The 22,988-nt window shown below is 35.2% G+C and overlaps 1 protein-coding gene across 5 annotated transcripts in view; it reads left to right on the forward strand.

Annotated features, from left to right (window-relative positions):
* Window positions 1–531: 531 nt before the first annotated feature.
* LOC105194571 (furin-like protease 1) overlaps window positions 532–22,988 on the forward strand; it is a 215,746-nt gene continuing 193,289 nt past the window's right edge. For 3 of the 5 annotated variants that reach the window (XM_039446015.1, XM_039446014.1, XM_026135647.2), the window contains exons 1-2: window positions 532–933; window positions 8,587–10,571. In XM_039446015.1, the coding sequence (XP_039301949.1) occupies window positions 10,332–10,571 (240 nt within the window). In that variant the 5' untranslated portion in view covers window positions 532–933; window positions 8,587–10,331. The remainder of the gene's footprint in view (window positions 934–8,586; window positions 10,572–22,988) is intronic. The other 2 variants (XM_039446016.1, XM_011159549.3) reach the window with 2 other exon arrangements.

The raw sequence follows: 22,988 nt of genomic DNA on the forward strand, positions 1-22,988 counted from the left end.
TTACTCCGACACTGGCATCCGCCACGTCCGTTCGTTCATTCTCTCGTTCACGCTCTCGCTCGCGCTTTCGTCTGGCGAACGGTAGAAAGGGAGATCACGCACGCGGCGTGTTGGTGCGAGAGACCCGGACAGAATCTGAGAGAAAGAGAGAGTGAGAAGAGCGATCGCCGTGGCAAACGGAAGAGAGACCGGAGACCGGAGGGAGATTGAGAGAGAGAAAACGCGGGAGATCGAGGGGGTTTCGGAGGAGAGATTCGAGAGAGACCGAAAATACGCTGCATAACGCTGGCAAACGGGGAAAGGTGCAGCGGGGGTGCAGCTTCGAACCATCGCGATAGTGGGGATGGACCGCGGCGGGTCGAGTCGTGGGCGCGAAATGGTCGGTGGGAAGGGAACGCGGGAGAAGGGAAGAAAGCACGAGTAAAGAGAGGAGGGGGAGAGAGAGAGAGAGTGACTGGGGCGGCGGAGGGAAGGGGAGGGAGAAGGGCGAATAGAGGCGCGGAGCGACCCGACCGACCGACCAACCGTCTACCAGTCAGTCATCCGTGCTCCGTCGTACGAGTGAGATCGCGGCGGTACGCTCGCTCAGTGTGCTTACTCGCGCGCGCGCGACGACGACGACGACGACGACGACGACGACGACGACGACGACGACGACGATTACGCGACGTGACGTCGTCGTCCGACAGTCTGCAGGTCGCCGGTGTGGACCTAACACGGGGACGCGGCAGACCGCGACGTTCGCAGCGTCCGCGCCAACTTTCGGAGGCAGCTAGGTGCAGGACGGTGCAGTGGCAGCATCAGCAGCAGTAAGAGCAACGGACCGTTTCTCGTGCACGCATCCTCTCCTCTTCCGCGTTCTTTCCCGAGCGACGAGGCGTAGACCTGGAACAAGAGGGACTCGGCCGACGGCGATTCCGCAGAACGCGAACGGTGAGTGCAGAATTCATTCGTCGTGACGTCCGCGCGCGTACTCCGCGCTGGTCCGATCGCGCGCGCCAACCTCTCATGTGATCGTTCCGTCCGTTGTCGTCGTCGAGAATACGCGAATACCGTTAGGCACAGCCGCCAGCCTCTCTTCGAGACCGTGACGCTCGAATTTCAGCGGCGAAAGGTCACTTGCCGCCGCGCGCTCCACGATCGTAGATCGAGTTTTCGTATAGGCAACCGTCTCTCCCTCTCTTTCTCTTTCTCTCTCTCTCTCTCTCTCTCTCTCTTTTTGGAAAAGAAGTAACAATTACGCGGGCGAAGTTACGCGGACGATGTCGCGGAACGCAAAGGTCAGGGACACGCGTTGCATGTATCGTGGGAATTATTTCGACTCGGAGCATCTACGGAGCTCTCGTGTTTACGTCGCTCCCGCTCGTTCCGTTTCGAAGTCACGAGACGCGCGCGTCACGTGCGTCGACCTTCACGCGCGCGGGAACCGCATTAATTTTGAACTAACGTGCGCGTACACGACCGCTTACTTTTAGACTTAATTGCTAGGTACGTACACACTTTTACCTTATATTATGCGTCGCTGTTGCGCTTAAGAAACGCTCAGTATTCGCATCCACGTGTCGAATTAATATATATTAATAATTTAAAGGAACCTGATATCACTTGTGATTCTTAAACGGAATAAGAAAGATATAACACTAGAGCCTTGTAGGTTAGGTTATAGCTAGATCTTAGTACTGATATTTATTGTGTGATTTTATATACGTAATGATCGAAAAGTTATTCAGCGCGCAGTTTAGTAAATTCGACAATGTATATAAAATCACACAGTAAACATCAGCACTAAGATCTAGTTATGACATATAAGATCTTTCGTTTAATATTGCATTTTCACATATCGCTCGATGTTCTCTATTTAATATCATAAATTAACAGTTTGTAACCGACGAAATCAATTGCAAACCACATCTCTTTTTGTTTTCTATTTATTTTTAACGAAAATACCGAATTGATCTTTTTATTCTTTCAATTCTTATTTTATATTTATTGCAAATATGATAAAGATATATGAAAATATATCTACACATCTGTAAATATACCTAAAATGTGGGATATATCGAAATCTTTGGGAAAATTGTTCTGATGTACATAAGTCGTGATATTATTAATAACGATATTACTAATAACAGAAACGTAAAAAATGTAGAAATGGAAAAAGCGGAAATTTATTGCAGTTACAAATAGTTGATGTACATAGCACACTTTATTACGTACTACGTCAATATCAGTACATTGCAAACAGTAATATTCTTTATAGTAAGTTTCTACAAAAAGAAATGTAAAGAAAAGTACAAAATTTAAAGGTAATGAATAAAAACGAAAGAGATGAGATCAAGTGCAAATAAGATGAGTAATTTCTATAGTTATGCGTTTTATTTTAATACTTTCTCTATATCATTTTTAATGATTCCGCTTTATAAAATCAATTTTTTTTTCTTTGTTAATTTACATAACGTGCATAATCTAGAATACTTTTTTAGATTTTCTCTAAATGAGGGCACATTTTTCGCAAAAGCTGCAGCTTAAATCTCATATTTCGCAAGCACCAATATCAACTAGTTCCAATTAAACGTTCACTCATCGAAAAATATTTCGTTTCTCCCGAGGGAAAATGCTGGGTTCAAATCGCCTCCCTGAGTTTCATGGAGCGATGTTAATTTGTAACGCGATGTTTACCGATGGCGTACGTGCACTGGTCCGAGAGAAAATAAATTTGCTCGCGAAACGGGCATGCCAATCTCTTTATTGTGGTCGCGCGTGTATTTTTCGGGATTCGCGGCATATACCATCGGGTAAGTAATCTCGTTCGATTGCATTTGCCGAGGCTAAACGTTTCCGATCGCACCGTAGAGATCGCGGCCCTCCTCTCTCTCCTTCCTCCCCGCGATTATTCGCATCTCTGAATATTGCATTGGTAATATCGAACGTTTAGTTGAATATGCAGCGAATGTATCAAAGATAATCTCAGATGAATCCATAGATGATTTTTATATCTAACATAAGTTTCTTAAAAATGTACATATATTAAATACCTCGGAACTAAGCTTCAGAAAGCTTAGAATTTTACTAAAGTAAAATTATATATGGAAAGATTAAATGAATTTTATTTTAGTGGGAAATTTTAATCCGAGATTTAGTTGAAAGTTATTCAAATCTATATACATCTAACATATGTAAAGAGGAGGAGAAAGGGAGAGGAAAATCATCAATATTGAAGTAAGTCTCTTAAAACGACACCCTATTTTTTTCTTGGAAATTAGAAATAAACTTTTTGCACTTCAATACCGATACACGATAAAAACGAATTTTATAAAAGCGAGAATAAAATTTGTAAGATTTTTTTTGCAAATTGCATAATTTAATATTAAGTGTGTTATTATTAATATTAGGTAATTTTAGATATTTGTAACGTCCCAAAGTTTTTAATGTTTTTTGAAAAATAATTTTACTTTTTTTTTTAATTTTTTTCGCAGTTTTAAATTAAAATCGAGGTGTAGCGCAAATTAATATCGATCGATGTAAAACAATTAGTACAAAAAATAGTATAGAATAAAAGACATGAGATCTAGCTATTAAATTAGTAATCTACTTAATCTTTGTATATTATCGATTGCATTGCATGGGGAAGGTATTTAACATAAGATATTTATATAAATTAACAAAAAAAAATTTTACATCGAAATGAAAGACTTAGGAATTTTTACATTTATACATTAACTTGTAAATATTTTGTTCAGATATAATTTATGTGAGAGGAAAAAACGAAAACATAGTATTTTTATCTGTTGGTTGTTTATGTTGGTTTTGGAGCACATTTTATTAAATATTCATTTTCGCTTATTTTATGAAAGAGTCAATTATTGTAAAATTTGAAACAAAAATATTGTAAAAACTGCTACATCATCTGTCTGATAGAAGACACTTTCTAGCTTGTATTTATGTTTCCAAAGTTTCATTTTTAGTTTTTGTTTAAGAAATATAATCCAAACACAAAGTTGTATCTGCTTGCATCCGTTACTTTCCTCTGTATATACAGAGTGCCCCAGACCACCTGTATATCTTTTTTAAAAAACGAAGGGAAGTGATTTTTATAAAAAATCCCCAAAATTTTGAAATCTTGTACATTTTATCGAATAGTGATATTTTCAACTTTCAGTTCCAAATAGATTATTTAGACCAAAGAATTTTTAAAAATATGTACTTTTAAAATGTACTTTTTATTGGAGATTCGGATTGCATGGGAAAAATAACTTTTATGTATTAATAACTTTAATATTATTAAATTATGTATACACACACTCATAATCGATTTGTAATATTAAATCTCAATATGTCGAAAGACTAGAATTGATTTAAATTCTGTAATTGATTGCCGGTTTGTATTTTCTCATGGGAAAAGTTGTTTATGCGAAGAAACGTTTTTGTAGTCCCACATCGTGAAGCATCTCGTGTATTCAACATCCTATCGTAACAAGGGGTTTGAATCATTTAGTTTATATTTACATACTTGCCCAGCATTTCCTCGTTACGATGAACTATGCTCATACCGAAGTACCTTTGCAGTCTCTGACCCCGGTTTCCTGTTACAAGAACGACCTTGGCATCGCTCCGTTTCAACGGTATTGTTCCACCTCGGCGAGTAGCAATTTATTTTCATTATGATATTTCACTGAGTATACGCTTTAAATTTTGATGTATTCTCATTGAAAGGAACGTGTATAACAACATTAAATTTATAAAGAAATTTTTAACGAAATGCTCGTTTTTTTTTAAATGACTTGTACGATAGAGTTCAAAGGTAAATTAATAAAGCCGCCTTTATACATGAATTGCGATATTTCTATTTGCATGGAATTTACAACAGACTATTTGTCTCCGACAATGTCGCTTCATTTTCGCGTTCGTGATGCATTATCGATGAAGGCGAGGGAAGTTACGCACAGTAATATCGCCTCTATGATAGAACAACCGTTTTGCTTTACGATATAGAATCGCTTCGTGTAATACTGAGATGCATATCAGTGATACTGCATCGCTATTTTGAGAACTAAAATCTGTAACGAGATACGCTTTCGCGTAGGTATATTCATCTCGTTATTATTCCATTAACAAAGCATCGAATACATGTACTCGAAAAAAATATATATATACGTTTGCATTGAGAAATCTTTTGGAAAATATTGTAGCTTCCTGTTCCGATCGCGTATCTCCATTACTGCCCATTAATAATCCGTAGTCGACCTATTATTTATTGGACTGTTCCATTTGTTGACATTGTTTTAATGTATCTGCGAGTTTTTGTTTTGTTTCTGTTAGCGTCATAGTTGTCCGTAAAACATTTAATTCTGCATCAGCAATACGAGAAAACAGAATTCAATGTGAAATAACGCGATACGCGTTCTCATAAAAAATAAAAAGTTTTGTGAAACTAATCCTCTTGAGCATCGAAATGTGATAAAAAATTTTATTTCAAATATTTTACTTTTATCAAACAATTTTCGAGTTTGATTACTTTTTATTATTTGAAATAATTAATTTCCATTGTTTATCTTTTTATAATGTGCGGTACACATTTAATTACGATTTGCGTTAATTTTTGATGACATACAATCTGAATTGTATTGAACAAGAGACCGCAATGTTTAGGATGCAGTATGCATTAACATACAAGACATTAATACGCCGCTCTTCCAAATAAATACTTGTAACTCCGCACTCAGGGAGCTCCCGCGTCGCTTGTTTTTGTTTGAGAACAACCGTCCAACTTTCGAATCAAGCACTATATCTTCATTATTCCTTGTTACCTCGTATAATCGACCACTAGACTCGATTTATGTAATTATAATTATTTTTGTAACTATAAAGTATAAATATAATTAAAAATATTACAGTTAGAAAAATTTTTACGGAAATACGAAGTTAATTATTAAAAATATGTGCATTTCGTAATATTTAAAAATATACATTTTTAATAATAATAACATTTACATTAAATTATAAATAATATTCTTGTTTTTTAATGTTAAAAATAATTTCTAAGCTTTACAAAGTTATTGTAGGTTTTATAAAGTACGAGATTAAATCAAATTTTACGTGTAAACGTGTCGACACAAAAATTAGATGAGAAAAAAGATATTTAATACTATGTAATATTTTATTTAAATGATATTTGCACATTTTTATTAATTCGTTGATTCTGTGCGCCTGTGAAAATTTGATTCAGATTAAATTTTCAAGCTTAAGTGTTTAAGTAAACTTTAAATTAAGATTCTGTTAAAGTAAGATCCTTATCCATTCGTCCTCATCGATTTCCCAGCTTCTCCTGCCGCCTCTAAAATAAAACCACTGTGAGTCATCGTCTTCGAGACCGAACCGGTAGTCAGGTAGAGCTTAGATACTTCGTGATATCTGAGATAGGTTCGTGAAGACCATTTTCCATTTAAAGATCAGGGTGAAGACGATTATTATATACCTGACGAAAGATCTGGCAGTGTTTCTTTCGTTCGGTTTGCTTTGGCCACACTTTAGTCGAGAGATCGAATCTATTTTAAGAGAATACTTCTTCTCTCCAACTTATAACTCAACTTGATTGACCCTTCTTCGTTTTACCCCCTCTGCTTCTTCCATCCAGCTTTCCTCGAATGGCAGTTTTGCCCTCTTTTATCTTGAAATTAAAAAGAGGGACATTGCCGTCGCCTCGGCTAGTCGGTCACGCCGGCTCGGCTATGAAGAGGATAGAAATGACAAAGAGAAACCCGACACAAAGTGCGAGAGGATTGTGAAAGAAGGGAAAGGATGGTGTCAGAGATGAGGACGGGGTCGTTGGATAGGACGCGAGTTGGCTTAAATTTAATTCACTTCTCTAGCAACCCTTTTCTACTCTCTCTTTATCACGACTCTGGCGGGACGAAGGGGAGAGGAAAGAGAGGGGAGAAACGAGGTTGGTGGAAGACCAACTCGCGAATGCAATTTCCTCATGGCGCGAGCTGTTCCTGTGGGTTGCAACCGGACCGACCAATGTCGAGTCCTTTTTCCGGAGGCTGACTTACTCGAAAAGTCCTTTGAACGTGATGATAATGCGAACTTGCAGCACCTCATTTCACTATGGAAATTTATAACGCGCTAATAACGCGCGCAAGACACTATTTGAGCATGAGTCCCCCATTTCTTTAGACGCTGAGATAAGTTTCGTAGATTGTTAGGATCTTGCAAGATAATATTCGCTGCGAGAACTACGTCGAAAACAGAGCGCGTCGAGAAATACGAGCTTTTGTCACAAAGTGGAGAAATTAAATTGCAATATTATTATATAATAATCAGAAATTGTTTTACGATACTATTATTTTTATATATCGTTAGTTTCTATCTTTGATAAAGTGAGAAACAAGTAAGATTAAGAATTTAAAATAAAATTTGAAGTTAGTTTTAATTTTGATCGATATGTTATAAATCAATATTTTTACAAACGTTTTCTATTACTTTAAAAATTGAAAAACACATTTTTGTGATGTTATATAATTAAAGAAAATTTACACAGCTACTTTTTTATTTAAAAAGTACATAAATCTACGTGTAATTTAATAATAATTGAAAAGTGATAATAATAAATTAAAACGTCATACAAGTAGAAAATTAATCTTATTTAGCGACGCGATGACCGTGACGACAGTAATTGCAGTTAGTGATCTCGAATGATAATTTTTAATGCGTTTGAAACGAAACTTTCTGATCCCGACTTAATCTACGTTCACGATTGATGGATGGTATCGAATACGTGAATTATGTAGCGTAACGAATGTTACGTAAGCACTTGATACGACGATCAATTCGATGGTATGCCACGTTAATGATGGGCCTCATCAAAAATCATGTAACAACGTTGCACTTGTTTCCGATTTCGTTCTTGCAACGCGAAATCGCCGAGCGGTTGTAAAATTAACTCTAATCCATAACAGAGAATCGGGTCACGTTATATAGCAAATGCAATTTCGACGAGACGTAACTATTCTATCGTCCCATAATCACCGTAAACCGACGTGAATTTTTGCTGGGCTAAATCTTTTTTTTTTTTTTTTGGGCACGAGAATGCTGACTGGGTCAAACGTTTCTCAAACGTGACGCTAGTACAAAACGTGAGTCCTTGGCGATGCGACGCATCGTTAACGATGGAGAATAATGTTACGAAATGCCAAGAGATGCACATAGATAATGCCTTTAAATACGTTTTTCCAGTCCCTCTTGTGTATCTACTTACAGTTCTTAAACCGTTGATTCTTTTTCACAAAACTAATTTTTTTTTGTAGTTCGTAGTTTTCGACATTTTCTGACACATGCTCGAAGTTGATATAAAAATTCATAAATTAAAACTGACCAATTCAGACTTTGAGTAATGTAGTATTTACTATACACACGTACACACATGTCGTGTACCGGAACTTGCTTTAAGATTAATTTTCGTGATTATTAAGTACTATAAGTATTTCACAGTTTAACTGCAATTTTATAAGTTCAAGTATAAAAAAATCAGTAGAAAATTTTTGTCGAAAACTTGGACTAATCAATTTCTCTTAACATCGTTTGCAGCTCGAGACCTGTTCCAAAGCAGAGAGGTATCTCTCATCTAACTCAGCCAGGACCTTGGCGGTACAACCTCGTTTCCTACCCAAGGGAACGATGCGGTGCTCGATGACGTGATCGACTTCTCGGTCAGCTACGTGCCGTGACCTCGTTCAAGTGGCTGGCCATTCACTTCTTCGTGACCGAGCATCGTCCCACCAAATTCGAGAAGCACGACGAGATACTAAAACTAAATCTCGAAAATTTCAGTCCTTTTTTCTTCGAAAGAGTCAAGAAACGAAGAGAAGTTTCATGGAAGAGGGTGTCTCTCGAGACAGCGACTCGTTGACGTTCTCGAAAAGAAAGAATGTGCGAGAGGATATCAAGATCATGAGAACATCTTTGTAACGACGAATCGTATCCTTGGCAGGACGAAGGGTGAAGATGCGCGGAAGGAAGATCTGACCAAATGCTTTGCTGACACCTGAAGGAAAGGGTGTAGAGGAGGTATTCCGGTGGTATGATAAACGTGCGAAGAACGGAACGTTGACAACGTCATGTGAGTCACTGAGACGTGTCGACGAAAAATTCCACGCAGACAAAGTGTACACTTCGTCTGCTGTACTCGAGAAGGGAACGAGCGAAGTAAGAAACACAAAAGGTCCAACAGCGAAATGTTTATTTTCAGCTGAAAAAATGAAAATATGAAAATCTCTTCAACAAACGGACGTGACTATGAAAGTCGATGGACGAAAGTCAAGACGAAGATTCAAGATCAGATCGGACGCAAGATTTTTTATTAAGTGGAAGAATTAGACAATCGCAACAATCGGAAAGCTGATAAAGCTAAGCTGAATGTTAGCTTAGTTCGAATAAAGTGAACGATAGAGTACATCTTACGAGAAAGAAAGCGATGACCGATCTCTGGTCTTACTGAGGCCCCCTCGTGTGTGAATCTCAGCGTGCAGTAGGCGTGAAACAAGGTCGCGTTGGATGTCCGCGCGGCGTGAATATCCGCGAATCGGGAAGGTCATTCGCGATCGCCGCAGTGATCGCGCGCGACGACGGACATCCGCGTTCGTGGTCGCGCACGCGACGCTGACATCGCGAGAATCATTCTCTCGTTTTCCCCACTCGTCGACGGCCACATGACTTGACGATTGCCTTTTTCTCCTCCCGCTGCTGCTCCTGCCCGTTGACTGAAGGCGGCGGCGGCAGTGGCGGCAACGACGTCACGACGACGTCGACGTGGACGATAGCGAAGAGGAGTCAACGGCTGACAACGCGGCGTGGTGGAGGTTCGGGACTTAAAACGAGTGACACACGCCGCCGGCGATTCAGTCGTTCGCAAGCGGTTGGTCCGCAGGTGCGAGACGTGCGTGGGTGCCTGCGAGAAGCGCGCGTGTGGGATGGGTGTGTATGTGAGTGATCGCGTTTTCCTGGATCGTCGTCCGCGTGTACACGTACGTAGTCTGTAAAAAGAGGAGCTTCCACACACAGAGAAGAATTGACCGAATCGCAGCAGGGATCAAAAGAGAGAAAAAGAAAGAGAGAAAGAGAGAGAACAAGAGCATAAAATAGTCCTCTTAGAGGCTGTGGATCCTTCTTCTTCTCCATTTCGGTGCGTCCGTGGTGCGTCGTGACGATCGTAGTGTTTGTCGTAGTGGCACGGTGTTACCGTCCTGTCGCTGCTGCTTTGGCAAGCAGTGGAAGCGGTGGCGGTGGCGACGGTGGCGGTGGTGTTGGTGGTGGATATATATATATAATAGTGGATGATAACGGTGGCCCGCGGGGGTGGCGAAACTGGAGCAGCCGGTGGCGATCGTCGTCGTCGGTGCAGCGGAGGAGCTATCATGTGCACGCGGCGGATTTTCGGACTGGCGGTCGTGGCCCTGCTGACTCTCGGCGGTCGAGCGCGCGCGTACACCAACCAGTGGGCGGCACACATCGATGGAGGAGAGGAGGTGGCCAGGCGAGTCTCCGAGAACTATGGATTTCACTATTTGGGCAAGGTAAGTGCCTCGAGTCCCAGACTCACCGATTCGAACTGGGTCTCTCTCTTTTTTTTTTATACATGGTTTACCGAGTTTTTAAATGGTCGCGGAAAATCTTCTTTTGCACGACCGTAGTGCGAATACCTACGGTTTTACGTTGTTGCCTGGAATGGATGTCTGCCGATACAGTTGCTTTTGATGATAATTATTGTATCGATATTTAATTAATCGAATGTGATAAAATGGGACGATTATGAGATGAGATTATTGACGCGTAATGAGTATTATTAAAATGAGATTAATCATTGGAATATGTTTTTTGGCTTACGTAATGCTGTGGTATCCTTTAGATCGTAAATTATCGGAACAATATTTGAATTAAATTAAAAAGTGGGATTATTGAATATTTGTTAATTGAATCGTTAAAAATCGGAGACTGTAAGGCAATGTGGTGGAATAAGCAAGGATGATGTCATCGCAAAGGTGAATTATACAATGCACTTAAGATGAGGCACGATGAGATTTAATGGCACGTTCTTCCAGGCAACAAACGATCTTCGCCATTTAGTTCTAACGGCTCGATTAGTATACAACATCGAGGTTGAAATTACAAGATTTATTCACTTGACATTATCAGCTGCGGTAAATTTGAATGCAAATTCGAGTTAAACAATTCTATTCTTGTGTCGAATAACTCGGCAATGCGGTGAGGAAAATCGTTTTGTGTTTTAATTAAATTCTATTTCATCATTTATTCGTGAAGTTAAGAAGCGCAGAGATCGCTCAAAATGATCTCTTTCATAAATTGGATATACGAATTAATATTTAAAGAAGAAACACATGCTACGGCGAAGAGCGGTTTAAATATGCAATTAATAACGATCCGCAAATACGTTTTCGTTGAATTTGTTCGCCGATATTAGCTTCATTTCCAATAGAGGTATTTTGAAGAGAAACGTAATCCTCATTGAAGGATATTTTAAAACGTTTTATAATCTTCAATATTTTGATATTTTTCTTCTGAAATCGAGAGAGAGAGAGAGAGAAAGAAAGAAAGAACTTATCCGTTACACTTCGGTAATATACTGGCTTCAAAGGAAACTTTTGTACTATACGATAACATTTAAAATCGAAATTGACGTAGATTTGAACTCAATACAACCGATAAAGCTCGTAGGGGATCTGTACGATATCTATATTTTACTCTGATTGTGAGTTAAATAATATAAATCTGATAATTCCTAGATTGAAATCCTCACGAAGCTCATGAGGCTTTTATCCCATTTAGTTTGTATACGATTATACGATTCTCATTCTAAGTGAATGCGACTGACGTTCTTTTTGTTGATACGACGACAAAAAATTGAATCCTATTTTTCTTATTTTTTTTTCTTGAAGAATATAAAAAAACTGATTTTTAGTGGCATTTGTTTTTTTTGTCATTTTTCGCGATTCGGAGGAAACATGTCGATTTCGAAACGGACATCGAATCCATTGCCGTATTTTTCATGCCTTCTGCGATCACAATGGAAAAATTCCCCGCCATTCATTCATGCCGTTTCATCACGCTCTTTTTTTGCTGCGCTATCGCCAGAGAGGTCGATATAGTGCACTTCGTTGATCCTGTGTAATAATTCCCGGATTGTAATTTGTTCGGAAAATTATATAACTCCATTTAGGAGAGAGAGAGATTCCGTATTTTTAGATTTCGATTTATATCCTTCTGCGAAACAGTAATATCATTTTTGACACTTGATCAGCACACACGCAGAAAGCACATGATAATTCAGCGCTTGGTTTACTTTATGATATACTTATTTTGCACGTGTATATTAGTAGATGCGTACGAAATATATCTTAAGAATAAGGTAAACATGGAATAAAATTGATATACGGTGTAGTTTTGATTAAAATTATTTTTTTTTAAGAATTAAAATATTGGCCGAAAACTTATTTTATAAAATTATATTTAATTCACGTTTAATTTTTAATTTTCAAATGTTTTTAAAAGAAATTAAAATATTAGGGGATCTGCATATAATAAAATTCTTAATCTAGCCATATTTAGAATCGATCACATGCTTTTCACATTGAGAGGTTACAGTCCGCTACATTCGTATTGCCTATCAGACAAGATAACAATCCAATACTGGTTATATTATAACTGACTTGACTTTCCTCGAGAAACAGCCGATTGCTCTGACGTAAGTCTTGGTGACGTGCGCTTATGTTTCAGTGACCGTGAAGGTCGTGTAGACTTCGTTGTCGTAGTTGTTACAGACGGAAATTAACGCGCGCGACAATCTCCTTTCTGCCTAAATAGCTCGCGATGGAGAATCGAACTCGCGCTATCTTCAGTTTCCACATCGGTTGTTCTTCAATCGAGCACAATCGGTGGCTCCAATTTGGGAGGCCGCGTACACTGTTCCACCGAAATGTCGATAAAATATCGCGCTCGTGATAAAGCAGTCGAATTGAGACTAACCCGAATTTTAAATTACCGTGACAACTTTCGTGCAATAATTTTTTTCATTCCTTAAACTTACATCATGTGATTTTGCTTGTGATTTTATTTTTACTTTTGTTACTCTTGACAATGAATAATAGAACAAATTCTATATGTAACTTTGCGTGTCACTTGACGCGACCGCGCCTCTTGATATCGTGGAAATAACCGGATAAACATGAGTCAATTAACATAGTAAGTTAATAAAATTAATTAACAAAATTAGTAGATAAATTGCTGAGTAAGAAGTTAAGTGATACAATTTTGTTTGATTATCGCGATATTGTTTAAATGAGAATTAGTTTTCTTTCTGTATTAGTTAATATCTCATTAATGTGATTATTATTATTATCTAAAATTGTATTTTAAAATAATTAATTTCGCCGTTGGCTCTTGTGTAATTGTCCAAACAATTAACAAATCCACGCTTCTGCACTTCGCATGCAGTTTTTACTTGTGATTGTGAAATAGCGGAAGCACAACAAAGCCCGGTTTGTAATTACGTGCGTACTGATACAGACGATTTTTAAGATCGAGTAACAACAGGATGTTACAATTGAGGGGAGATAAGCGCGTCCTCGTGCATACATTTCGCTCTTTTGTTCAATTTAGTCCGCAAAATTCACGCTGTTTAAATGCTCGTTCGATTACGTGTTCTCTCCAATATTATTTTCTTATTTCTCTTTTTTTCCACTGCACTGACACGCGGATGATTTGCTACTGCACCGACAGATAAACGGCACTCATGCGTAAACCGTGCTCTCGCGGAATACCGCCGTAACGTAAAATCGCGTTCAAAACTTTAATGCGATAAACAGAATTTTAAAACGGAAATTCACGGAATTGCGAAATTTTAGTAATATTAATCTCTCTTGCGGAATATGGAAACACACGGGTTTTCCGTGTGTGTTAGCTGTTCTGTTACGCGCCGAAGTGGCCTCGAATGTTTGCTGATTTAATTTTGCAAACGGTTACATGGCAATCACTTGCGAAACGCCGTATGATCGCGACCGTGCGTTTATGAACATCTCGATAATAAGACAAATACACATGCACATTGGATGCTTTTCTGACTTGGTCGATCTCTCGTTGCTTTTCGTGAACTCCGTAATTTTCCGCGAATTGCTTCCATACGCGGAATATTTATCAAGATAAAAGCAGCAACATGTGTCGTTAATTTTGCAAAATATGCATTAAACATCTGTCAACAGAACGATTCGCGAAAACAGAGGAAATATTCAAGAAGTAATTAACATTAAAAAACACATTTGAGAGCGTATATTCTTTTTATTTAATGCATTATTATGATGAACTTTATTCATTATTCATTTTTTAAATTAATGACTTATTTGATATCTATTTGCTGTCATTCATGTTTTGACATTTTTTATCTTTATTTATCTTATTTATAAAAACACATTATATAACACAGTAATTTATATCCAATTTATAGTTCTGAGAAATGATGTAGTTTTGCTTGTTCTGACAGATAATGATTTTTTAATATGATTTTTTATCTTGATAAACTCTTATTATGTTGAAATTTTTTGTAATTGCTTTCATTTGTTAAGTGCATAGTCTGTCCTTGAAAAAGATGCGATATCGTACCTTATCGAGCAATAAAGTTTACGTTAATGTATATTACATTTACAATTAGCGGTTATTAATGAAGCAGAATATTCTCTGATGGGAAATTTCATTTAAACTCAATATAAGAAATTCAAATTAAAAAGATGATAATGATATAATACAAATACTTAATTGCTTATATAAACTTGACACTCGATTTACAAAAAGATAGCAGTTTTTATTTGATTTTATCAATGCTCTCTTTATTACTTTTCGCTTTAATTATATTTAATGAATATTTAATTAATATAAAGTTTAAAAAATGTGAAGAGTTTTATTGTGATATTTTTATTAATAAAAATTATGCAAGCATAATTATAAATGTGTTAGAGCCTAAATTGGATCTTAATAAATTTTTGCAGATTATTTTTGTAATTATTGTTTGTATTCCTTGATAAAAAATTCTTGATACAAATACAAAATTTGCTGCTTTCATTACTTTAATAATTGTTTATTAGCTTTTTTGGATTTTTTATATATATACGCGTTTTTTTTTTAAATCTTTATAATATGTTAAATACTTTTTTTAAAAATAAATTTATAATAATTATAATAATATTTATAATGCATAACGTAAATGTGCTAATTTTAATTATTCAATAGATATTTGAGATATTTAATTATTTAATTATATTTAATATTTGCATAAATATAATTAACTTTAATAACCAAACCGACAGTATAAAATCAGAAGTAAATTAAAATAGAAAATCGACAGCAGATAAAATTAATAAGATACCATAGAAAAAGGGAATAATCACAAAGAGATTTGCTTCGACGATAAACTGCGACTGCAGAAGAAGTCGTCTACTTTTTACATTATTCCTGGACTCTGTTCTCTTGTATCAAAGATAAGAAAAATTCTCATAAAATAGATATTTTCTGAACCATATAAATAAAGGAGATTTTTCAATTGCAAGGCTACTTTTTCTTGAGAGTTTGTCCGTTTTTTTTTTTACTTGGAATCCGCAGAATTTTTATCTTTATTTTTGAGATAGAAATCTTTTGTGAAACGTTTCCGCTGGACTTTCGCTAAGTTTTATCTAATGATAAAAAAAAACTCTTAAGTACTCCTTTTAGCATAAAAGAAAATTGTTATTATTAATATCTTGAACATACCTGAAGATCTTGAAGATATCCGAAACAATTACTTGAACCTTTGTCGACAGCACTAGTTAGATTTACTCGAGTTGCATCGCGTAGAAGTATTCCATTTCTATTAGACTTTGCTAGGCTTGGTAATCCAGTTAAAGTAACACAAAGTGAAATAATAATTGCTAAGGAATGGCAATAATTGCTTGATAAAAAATAAATTTTATTGAATCTACTAGATGTTTGACTAATTGCAAATTTCTTTTTCGTGAGATTTTATTTATTATTTGTGAGACTGCATAATATTAATTTTTTTTAATAATATTTAATAACTTTGAAATATTTTATTGGATTTGGACATTTTATTGGATTTGGACATTAATATTTCGATACTTAAACAGAAGAAATAATATTTTTGGGACATTATTATGAATTTAATTATATGTAATTCAATTACTCAATTGACGTTTGAATTTTTTCTTTTATTATCATGAATATTAATCTCGTCTCTAAAAAAAATGCCGCATGTTATTACAATATTTCATTAAATTTAAATATTTTTGGTACTCAATGATTCGCTAGCGAAAAAGCTTCACTTATCCCATATTATAGCTGGCTTTAGTTCCAGTTTTAATACCGCATTTAGTCTGATAGACGAGTTGTACGCATCAGTTTTCGTATAAACGTGATAGCCGAAATTCTGGTGGACAGTAACTGTCCGGGACTTTAAAACTAGTTAAAACTTGTCCGACCTGGACAAGAAATACGAGCCGTTAAACAGAACCGCTCGTTCAAACTGCGACCGCGAGTATCTAGCTACGCTCATTTCATCCGTGGTAAATGTGCTATAGGCCGTTATTAATTTATTGCTATTATAACGGAGCTCGATCCGAACAGCTGTACAGCGGGGCTGCCATTACGGTGGCTTTCTCACCCCGGATTTTAACTACGAACCGTTGTTGTTCACTTTAACGATCGTACGCACTGTCCTAGAACCCATGTGAGTATAGAGTTTATTAGCTTTGTAATGTATTCGAGCTGCCTGTTGGAGAAACCGCAGACAATGTAACACTCGGTAAAACCAATCTTGAACGCGAAAATACCCGATATTTCACGTTTCGTCATCGGCGATTGACCGTAACAAAAAGATTGTGGTCACGTGGTACGGTTTTTTATAGCGACTCGGCGTCTTTGTGATTGCTAAACTTTAAAATATATCATTCATTAGTTAGGTTTTGTTAAACTACACGTTTTAAAAAGAATTTATTGTTTGTGGAAGAAATTCGAGATTTGTATAAAATGATATTATCTGTTTTATACATACAAAGAGAAGATAGAAAAAAACAGAGAAAAATGTTATTTGTTCAAAACCATTTGAGGTTACAATATTCTTTTTAAAATGTTATTTTAGCAAAAAATTGTATACTTTTATTGTTTTCATTTTTGATTAAATTTTATGTTCTTCAATATAGCTATGTATTTTTTTTACTTATATATTTGTTTTAATTATATGAGATTAATATTTTTATGGTATCAATTACTATTTTTACAATAGATTCTTTATTATGAAATAATATCAGCTTATGCGTTTTAGAACTGTTGACATACTGCGTTCAGCATATTTACGATCTCAACAAGAGAATGCATTTCCTATTATATGAACTTTTGAGATACATTTCATTTTATACGATTCTGCAAGTCTATGAGAAGACGAACACGCACAAGAACATCAGGTTCCCGTATTTGCAATTCGCCTGCACCCTTGAAGGGTAAAGGGGTGACTGGATCGCATTAAGTGAACACTCGAGGTGGAGAGCCGCTAAGCGCGGCTTTGTCTCTTATGAGTTTTCATGCTACTTGGAGATCAAACGATCGAACAAAGGGGAACGAGCAAAAAATTGTTGTTGAGGTTTTACCGTTATGTTACAAAGAAAAATTCGCGCCTGTAATCTAAACTTGTGATTAAATTTCTATTTAATTTTTGTAGTAATTTGGTTTAAAAAATAACAAATGTCAATAACTTTATATTACATTATTATTAATGAAAAATAAAACGTATTTAATTATTTTATAATTAAATAGATATGTTGTTAAGCATCTTGAACTGTTTTATTTACATGAAAGAAGAATTAAGTAACATAAAAAATTTAAATTATAAATATTTAATTAATACACATAGAATAATTTTGATTTATTTAAATTTATCTTTTTTGTTTAATTAATTTAATTATCAATAATTTTTTGTTTAATTACACAAAAATATGTATAAATAAATAAAAATTGAAATTGATTTTATATAATTTTTATATAAACTACGTCTGCAAATTAAATTATTCTATTTAGACGATATCTTCTCTTTGTATAATTTTAACTTTTTTATTTTTGTAATATATAAAATATTTTATGTGTAAATTAAATTTTTTATAATGTGTTATGTATTATTTTAAATAAATAATTTTTTTAATTGTTAAATAATGTAAAATTTATATTTTAGACAATTAATATAGCTTAAGATGCTAATTTATAGAATCTTATTTTTGATTTTATTTGCCATCATGTTTAAGTAACACATTTCGAAACATAAGTTATTATATGTGATAGTTTTGCTTGACAGCTATTGTGTCTAATTAATTTTTTTTATAATAAATGTTTGAATAGTTACAAAAATATAGTGGGGCAGGTAGATCGACCCAACTTTTTTTCATGGAATTTAAACCAACATGATGCACCTGGTTCTGCTATTTATCTGTTGAAATGACTGAATCTAGTAGCCAAGTTTTTCCATTACGTTATTATTTCAAGCTTTATTATAGACATATATGAATTTTAATATAATCGAACATATTTTACATTCGATTTTATGTATACTAATTTTAAAACATACAATAATTAATTTGCAAATTTTTTTACTAAAGAAAAATTGGGTTTGTCGTATAATTTTTCATTGAGAAGACATCTAATACGTTGTGCAATAATATTTTTTCCGCAATTTTAAAATTATTTGAGATAGAAAGCGAGCAAAATAGCCGGCGCACTCATGCAACACGATCGTTTTACGAAACCTCATATATTTTTCATGGCATGCTTCGATACGCTTCTCTAAACCTATTCAATCCATTTTCTTGTCATATCTAAAAGAGTTCTACCTTATCACTGATATTGCTATTGCCTCCTCATCAAGGCGAAGTTACTCTATTCTATCAGGAAAGAGCCGTATCCAAAAATCGGTTTCTTCTTCGACACGAAATTTCATCGTCGCTCGATGCTCTCGTTGCAAGTAATTTCCTCTTTCATCGATCTCCCTTTTATTTAATAACATTTTGGTCAACGACAAACTGCAGGAACAATAATTCAGGTTAATTGGCCGCTCGAAGCAACTTTGTTTGCGTTTTTCGACATGCTTTTATGAGCATATAAATTGGGGCATAGCCTTTCATAATTTTTGATGCAGGCATGCTGTGATCAATAATTGGAGACTAGAATTTTTTTATGGGAATTGCGTTTTTAATCTTATTTTATCACGAACGAAAAAATGGTCTTATTGCTTTTGAAAATTAAGTTTTGCGACGATAAATTTTAGTGATTTTTGACAGATAATCCCATTTAGCATGAACAACATTTCACTATTTTACAGCGATTTTATTTGATTTTACGCATTAGATTTCACTTATGAATTTTCAAAAAATGTATTATGTATTATTGTGAATGTATTAATAAAAATTAGATAGTAAAAAATCAAAAAATGTGTGCAATATACAAAAGTTAATTTAAAAATCGTACATGATTGCTGCATCTGTTTTCTAAGATACTAAAACGCAATTCTGATATCGCTCTGTCAAAACTCTAGATTAATGTAATTAATGAATGCGATCGCTCTTAATGACGTTCGACGCTTTTTTCTCAAATGTCTGCTGATGTTGAAATGTCCATGACCATAACGTACCCTCCCAATATCTTCTACCCGCCACCAACATTGAAAAGAAACAAATCGTTAAAGCATTTTTCCTGATTGGAATGATGGGGTTATAGTTCGAACAAAATTCTTTAGTCTAGACTTTATCGAAGAAAGAGAGAGAGAAGAGAGAGAGAGAGAGAGAGAGAGCAACGCGCGGAAGCACTGAGATCGTATCAGAAAGAGAGGGAATGATAAGAGAGATGTAAGATGGAGAAAGAAGATTGAGAGTGAGAGGAAAAGGCTGCGAATTTACTTTAAAATTTTCCGACTTTTCGAACTTTCTTCCTCTTGACCTCAGTCTTTCTACGCGACTTCTTGCGTATCTCTGTTATGCAAGATATTAACTTTTCTATCGGGTCTAAAGTACGATTCTTTTTAACTATAGTTGCGACAAAAATTCTTATTATAAATAAATATTCTTGTTATAAGTATTTTGTTATTCCAGACCAAGAGCATTTATAAACGAAAAAAACTATTTTTTCATGGAACATTTTTTTACCTTTTAGCTATTTTTAAGCTAACATATTGTAGTTTAATTATTTTGATTTATGTTAGAATATTTTTATAATTTGTTACATAAACTTGATCCATATTGTTTTATCACACTATAAAATTTGATTCATTGTCAGTAATATGCGATAAATTGAAGTTATTTTCCATAATTGCTTTTTTTTTAACATTTGTTAATGCATATTTAATTTATATTGTTTCTTATACAGCATGATTAGAGAGAATAAAAGCGATTATTAGAATTTAGATAGTGTGAGGTAAGCGAAGATTATAAAATGGCAAGAATGTAATGCAATCGATTTCTCTATGCTGCAACTGCACTGCTAGTCTAGCCTTGTCTTAAGACTATCGTAATCCTGTTCAATTAAATTTCAAGTTGCTCTCTGTACAAGTACCGGTCCGAATGCTTTCACCAGTCTCTCTCTATCCTTTGCGTTAGGATTGATTGGAGTAATCATTGCAGCAGAGTGAACGTAACAATTCATTAAAGTAAAATTATTGAAGAGACCGGAATCTTTAAAATACTGTCGCTGCAGTATTATTTATTCCATAGCTGTCGATAGTTTAAAGAATAGAAATAATTAATATTTTAATATAACAATATCCTTTTTCAGCTGATATCTTATTTGTCAATTGATTTGATGTTTCTAATTTTAGAATTGCACTTATTAGTTCATTATGTAGGTATTTAATCACATAATCATTATGAATCAATTGATACTGATTTTAATTACAAAACTTATCGGTATGTTAAATAAAGTGTGGAAACTATTACGCAAGAATGTACGAGTTACGAACAAACTTCATTAGAAAGGAGAGCCATGTGGCACTATAAAGATAATAATAACGAAGGCGATAATTTTCGCGATGCGTGAACGTAAAAAAGTTTCTAAGGATACTCTTCAAGTTCGTTTGAGCACGGCGAGAACGTCATTCATTTTTGCACTACCTTCTCGTCTCAAACAATGTCATCTCGCCATTATTATATTCTCGTGCGGAATCTCGATCGCGTTCGGTGGGCCAATCACACGCCCTTTATCGATCACCGTTGATGGAACGTGAAGCGGTTCTCAGCACCGCGACACAATGGCCATCGCCTTTGGAAGTTCGAGCGTTACCGCACTTAAAGCTACGCGCATTTCCGACCAACATATCGAAGTGCACCGGTCGTTGCGTCGAGTGTGTGTGTCAAACGTTAAAGTTTGGTTATGCCGGAATGCTAATGTAGAGCCTGATCTAAATCAAGTCTAATAGGGACAAAACAGAATAATGCATGTACATATAGTACATCTTTCACAATAATCTTTATTTTAGTCGTTTTTTGCAATATAAATGATAAAACCGGAGAGATAAAACAATTAACTTAATAAAATCAGTCACTAATTATTTATTGGCATTTGCGCATTTTTTTGTCAATTAGGATTATCGAATATTTCCTCATCTTGAAAAAATACTTGTCTCATGTTTTTATCTTTTAATCATTAGAAGTTAATGTCAATCATTTTATATTTTGATATATTTTAGTTAATTTTTTTATATACACGTACATGTATAGTTATATATTTTGATTAAAAGTTTTCGGATAAAGAAATAATCAGTCGAGATCTTTAAAAGTGAATAATATCAAGTGAAAATGTAGAGAGAATAATGGAGTTCGTCGGTAAACTGATTGCGTCAAATCGATCTATCTCGTCTATCTCGTCTCGCATGTATTATAGTGTTTGACATTGATACATCGGGGCGAAGTATCAATTGCGGTTAGCGTTGCGGTACAGCCTTGCACTTGTGAGTAATTTTGCAATTGAGAATCATGTGGTCCACACGAGGATGTTGCATCGTTCGTATCGTATCCGACGTACGTGCACATGCAGATTCTACTGGGATACATTACGCGGATCTCACGTTGTACTTTTCGATGTTTCGATTTACAACTCTTGATATTGACTGTCGATGCTGCGACATCAATTTTGCCATGCGTATGAGCTCGCGTAAATTGCATCTTTCCCCACTTTCCCCCTTCTCCCGCGACGCAGTTTTCCTTCATTCCAATATCGCAAATATATATCGGTATCAGCATTGCACTATGAAAGGAAAAGGAAATGGATTCTAAGCGCGTCGTCGATATTGTATACAAGGGACAATGAGATTCAGTAGAAGTAGATCTTTGTTCTTTTTTCCACGCTGAAATTGCAATTGGCATTCGAATCAGTAATGAACCCGTAGAAAAAAAGTATAAGTTAGTTACATCCATTTCAACAAAGAGCATTTGTCTTTAGAAAGATTGTCTGTAATTATTAATGATCGAAAAGTTTCTTCAATTTTTTTTTATTTTCTCTTTTACATAGCAGTTTATTTATCATGGCTATAACTTTCATAATGGTTTCGATAAGATTTATAATTAAATATGTTTATATTTCTATCGAATTTTACACTGTATTCAATTTTGCGTGTTGTATTTCCTAACGTGCAAAAATAACACAAAATTAAACACAGTGTGATATTATTACGTAAGATATAAATGGAAAAATAATATAAAAATAATAGTTCTATTACTATCTGTTATATCTGATTATGATCCTGTAACGTCATTATATAATATTATTATATAATACTATCTGCAATAGTAACTGGAGTAGATTTGTAATTAATATTTTAATAAGAAATCATGTTTTTATTATTACGATGTGTTCGATGTTATCGATACATTGGAAATATATCGGCATCAATAAAATTAATGTAACGA

The sequence above is a fragment of the Solenopsis invicta genome, chromosome 2 (assembly GCF_016802725.1).
Source record: "Solenopsis invicta isolate M01_SB chromosome 2, UNIL_Sinv_3.0, whole genome shotgun sequence".
NCBI lineage: Eukaryota > Metazoa > Arthropoda > Insecta > Hymenoptera > Formicidae > Solenopsis > Solenopsis invicta.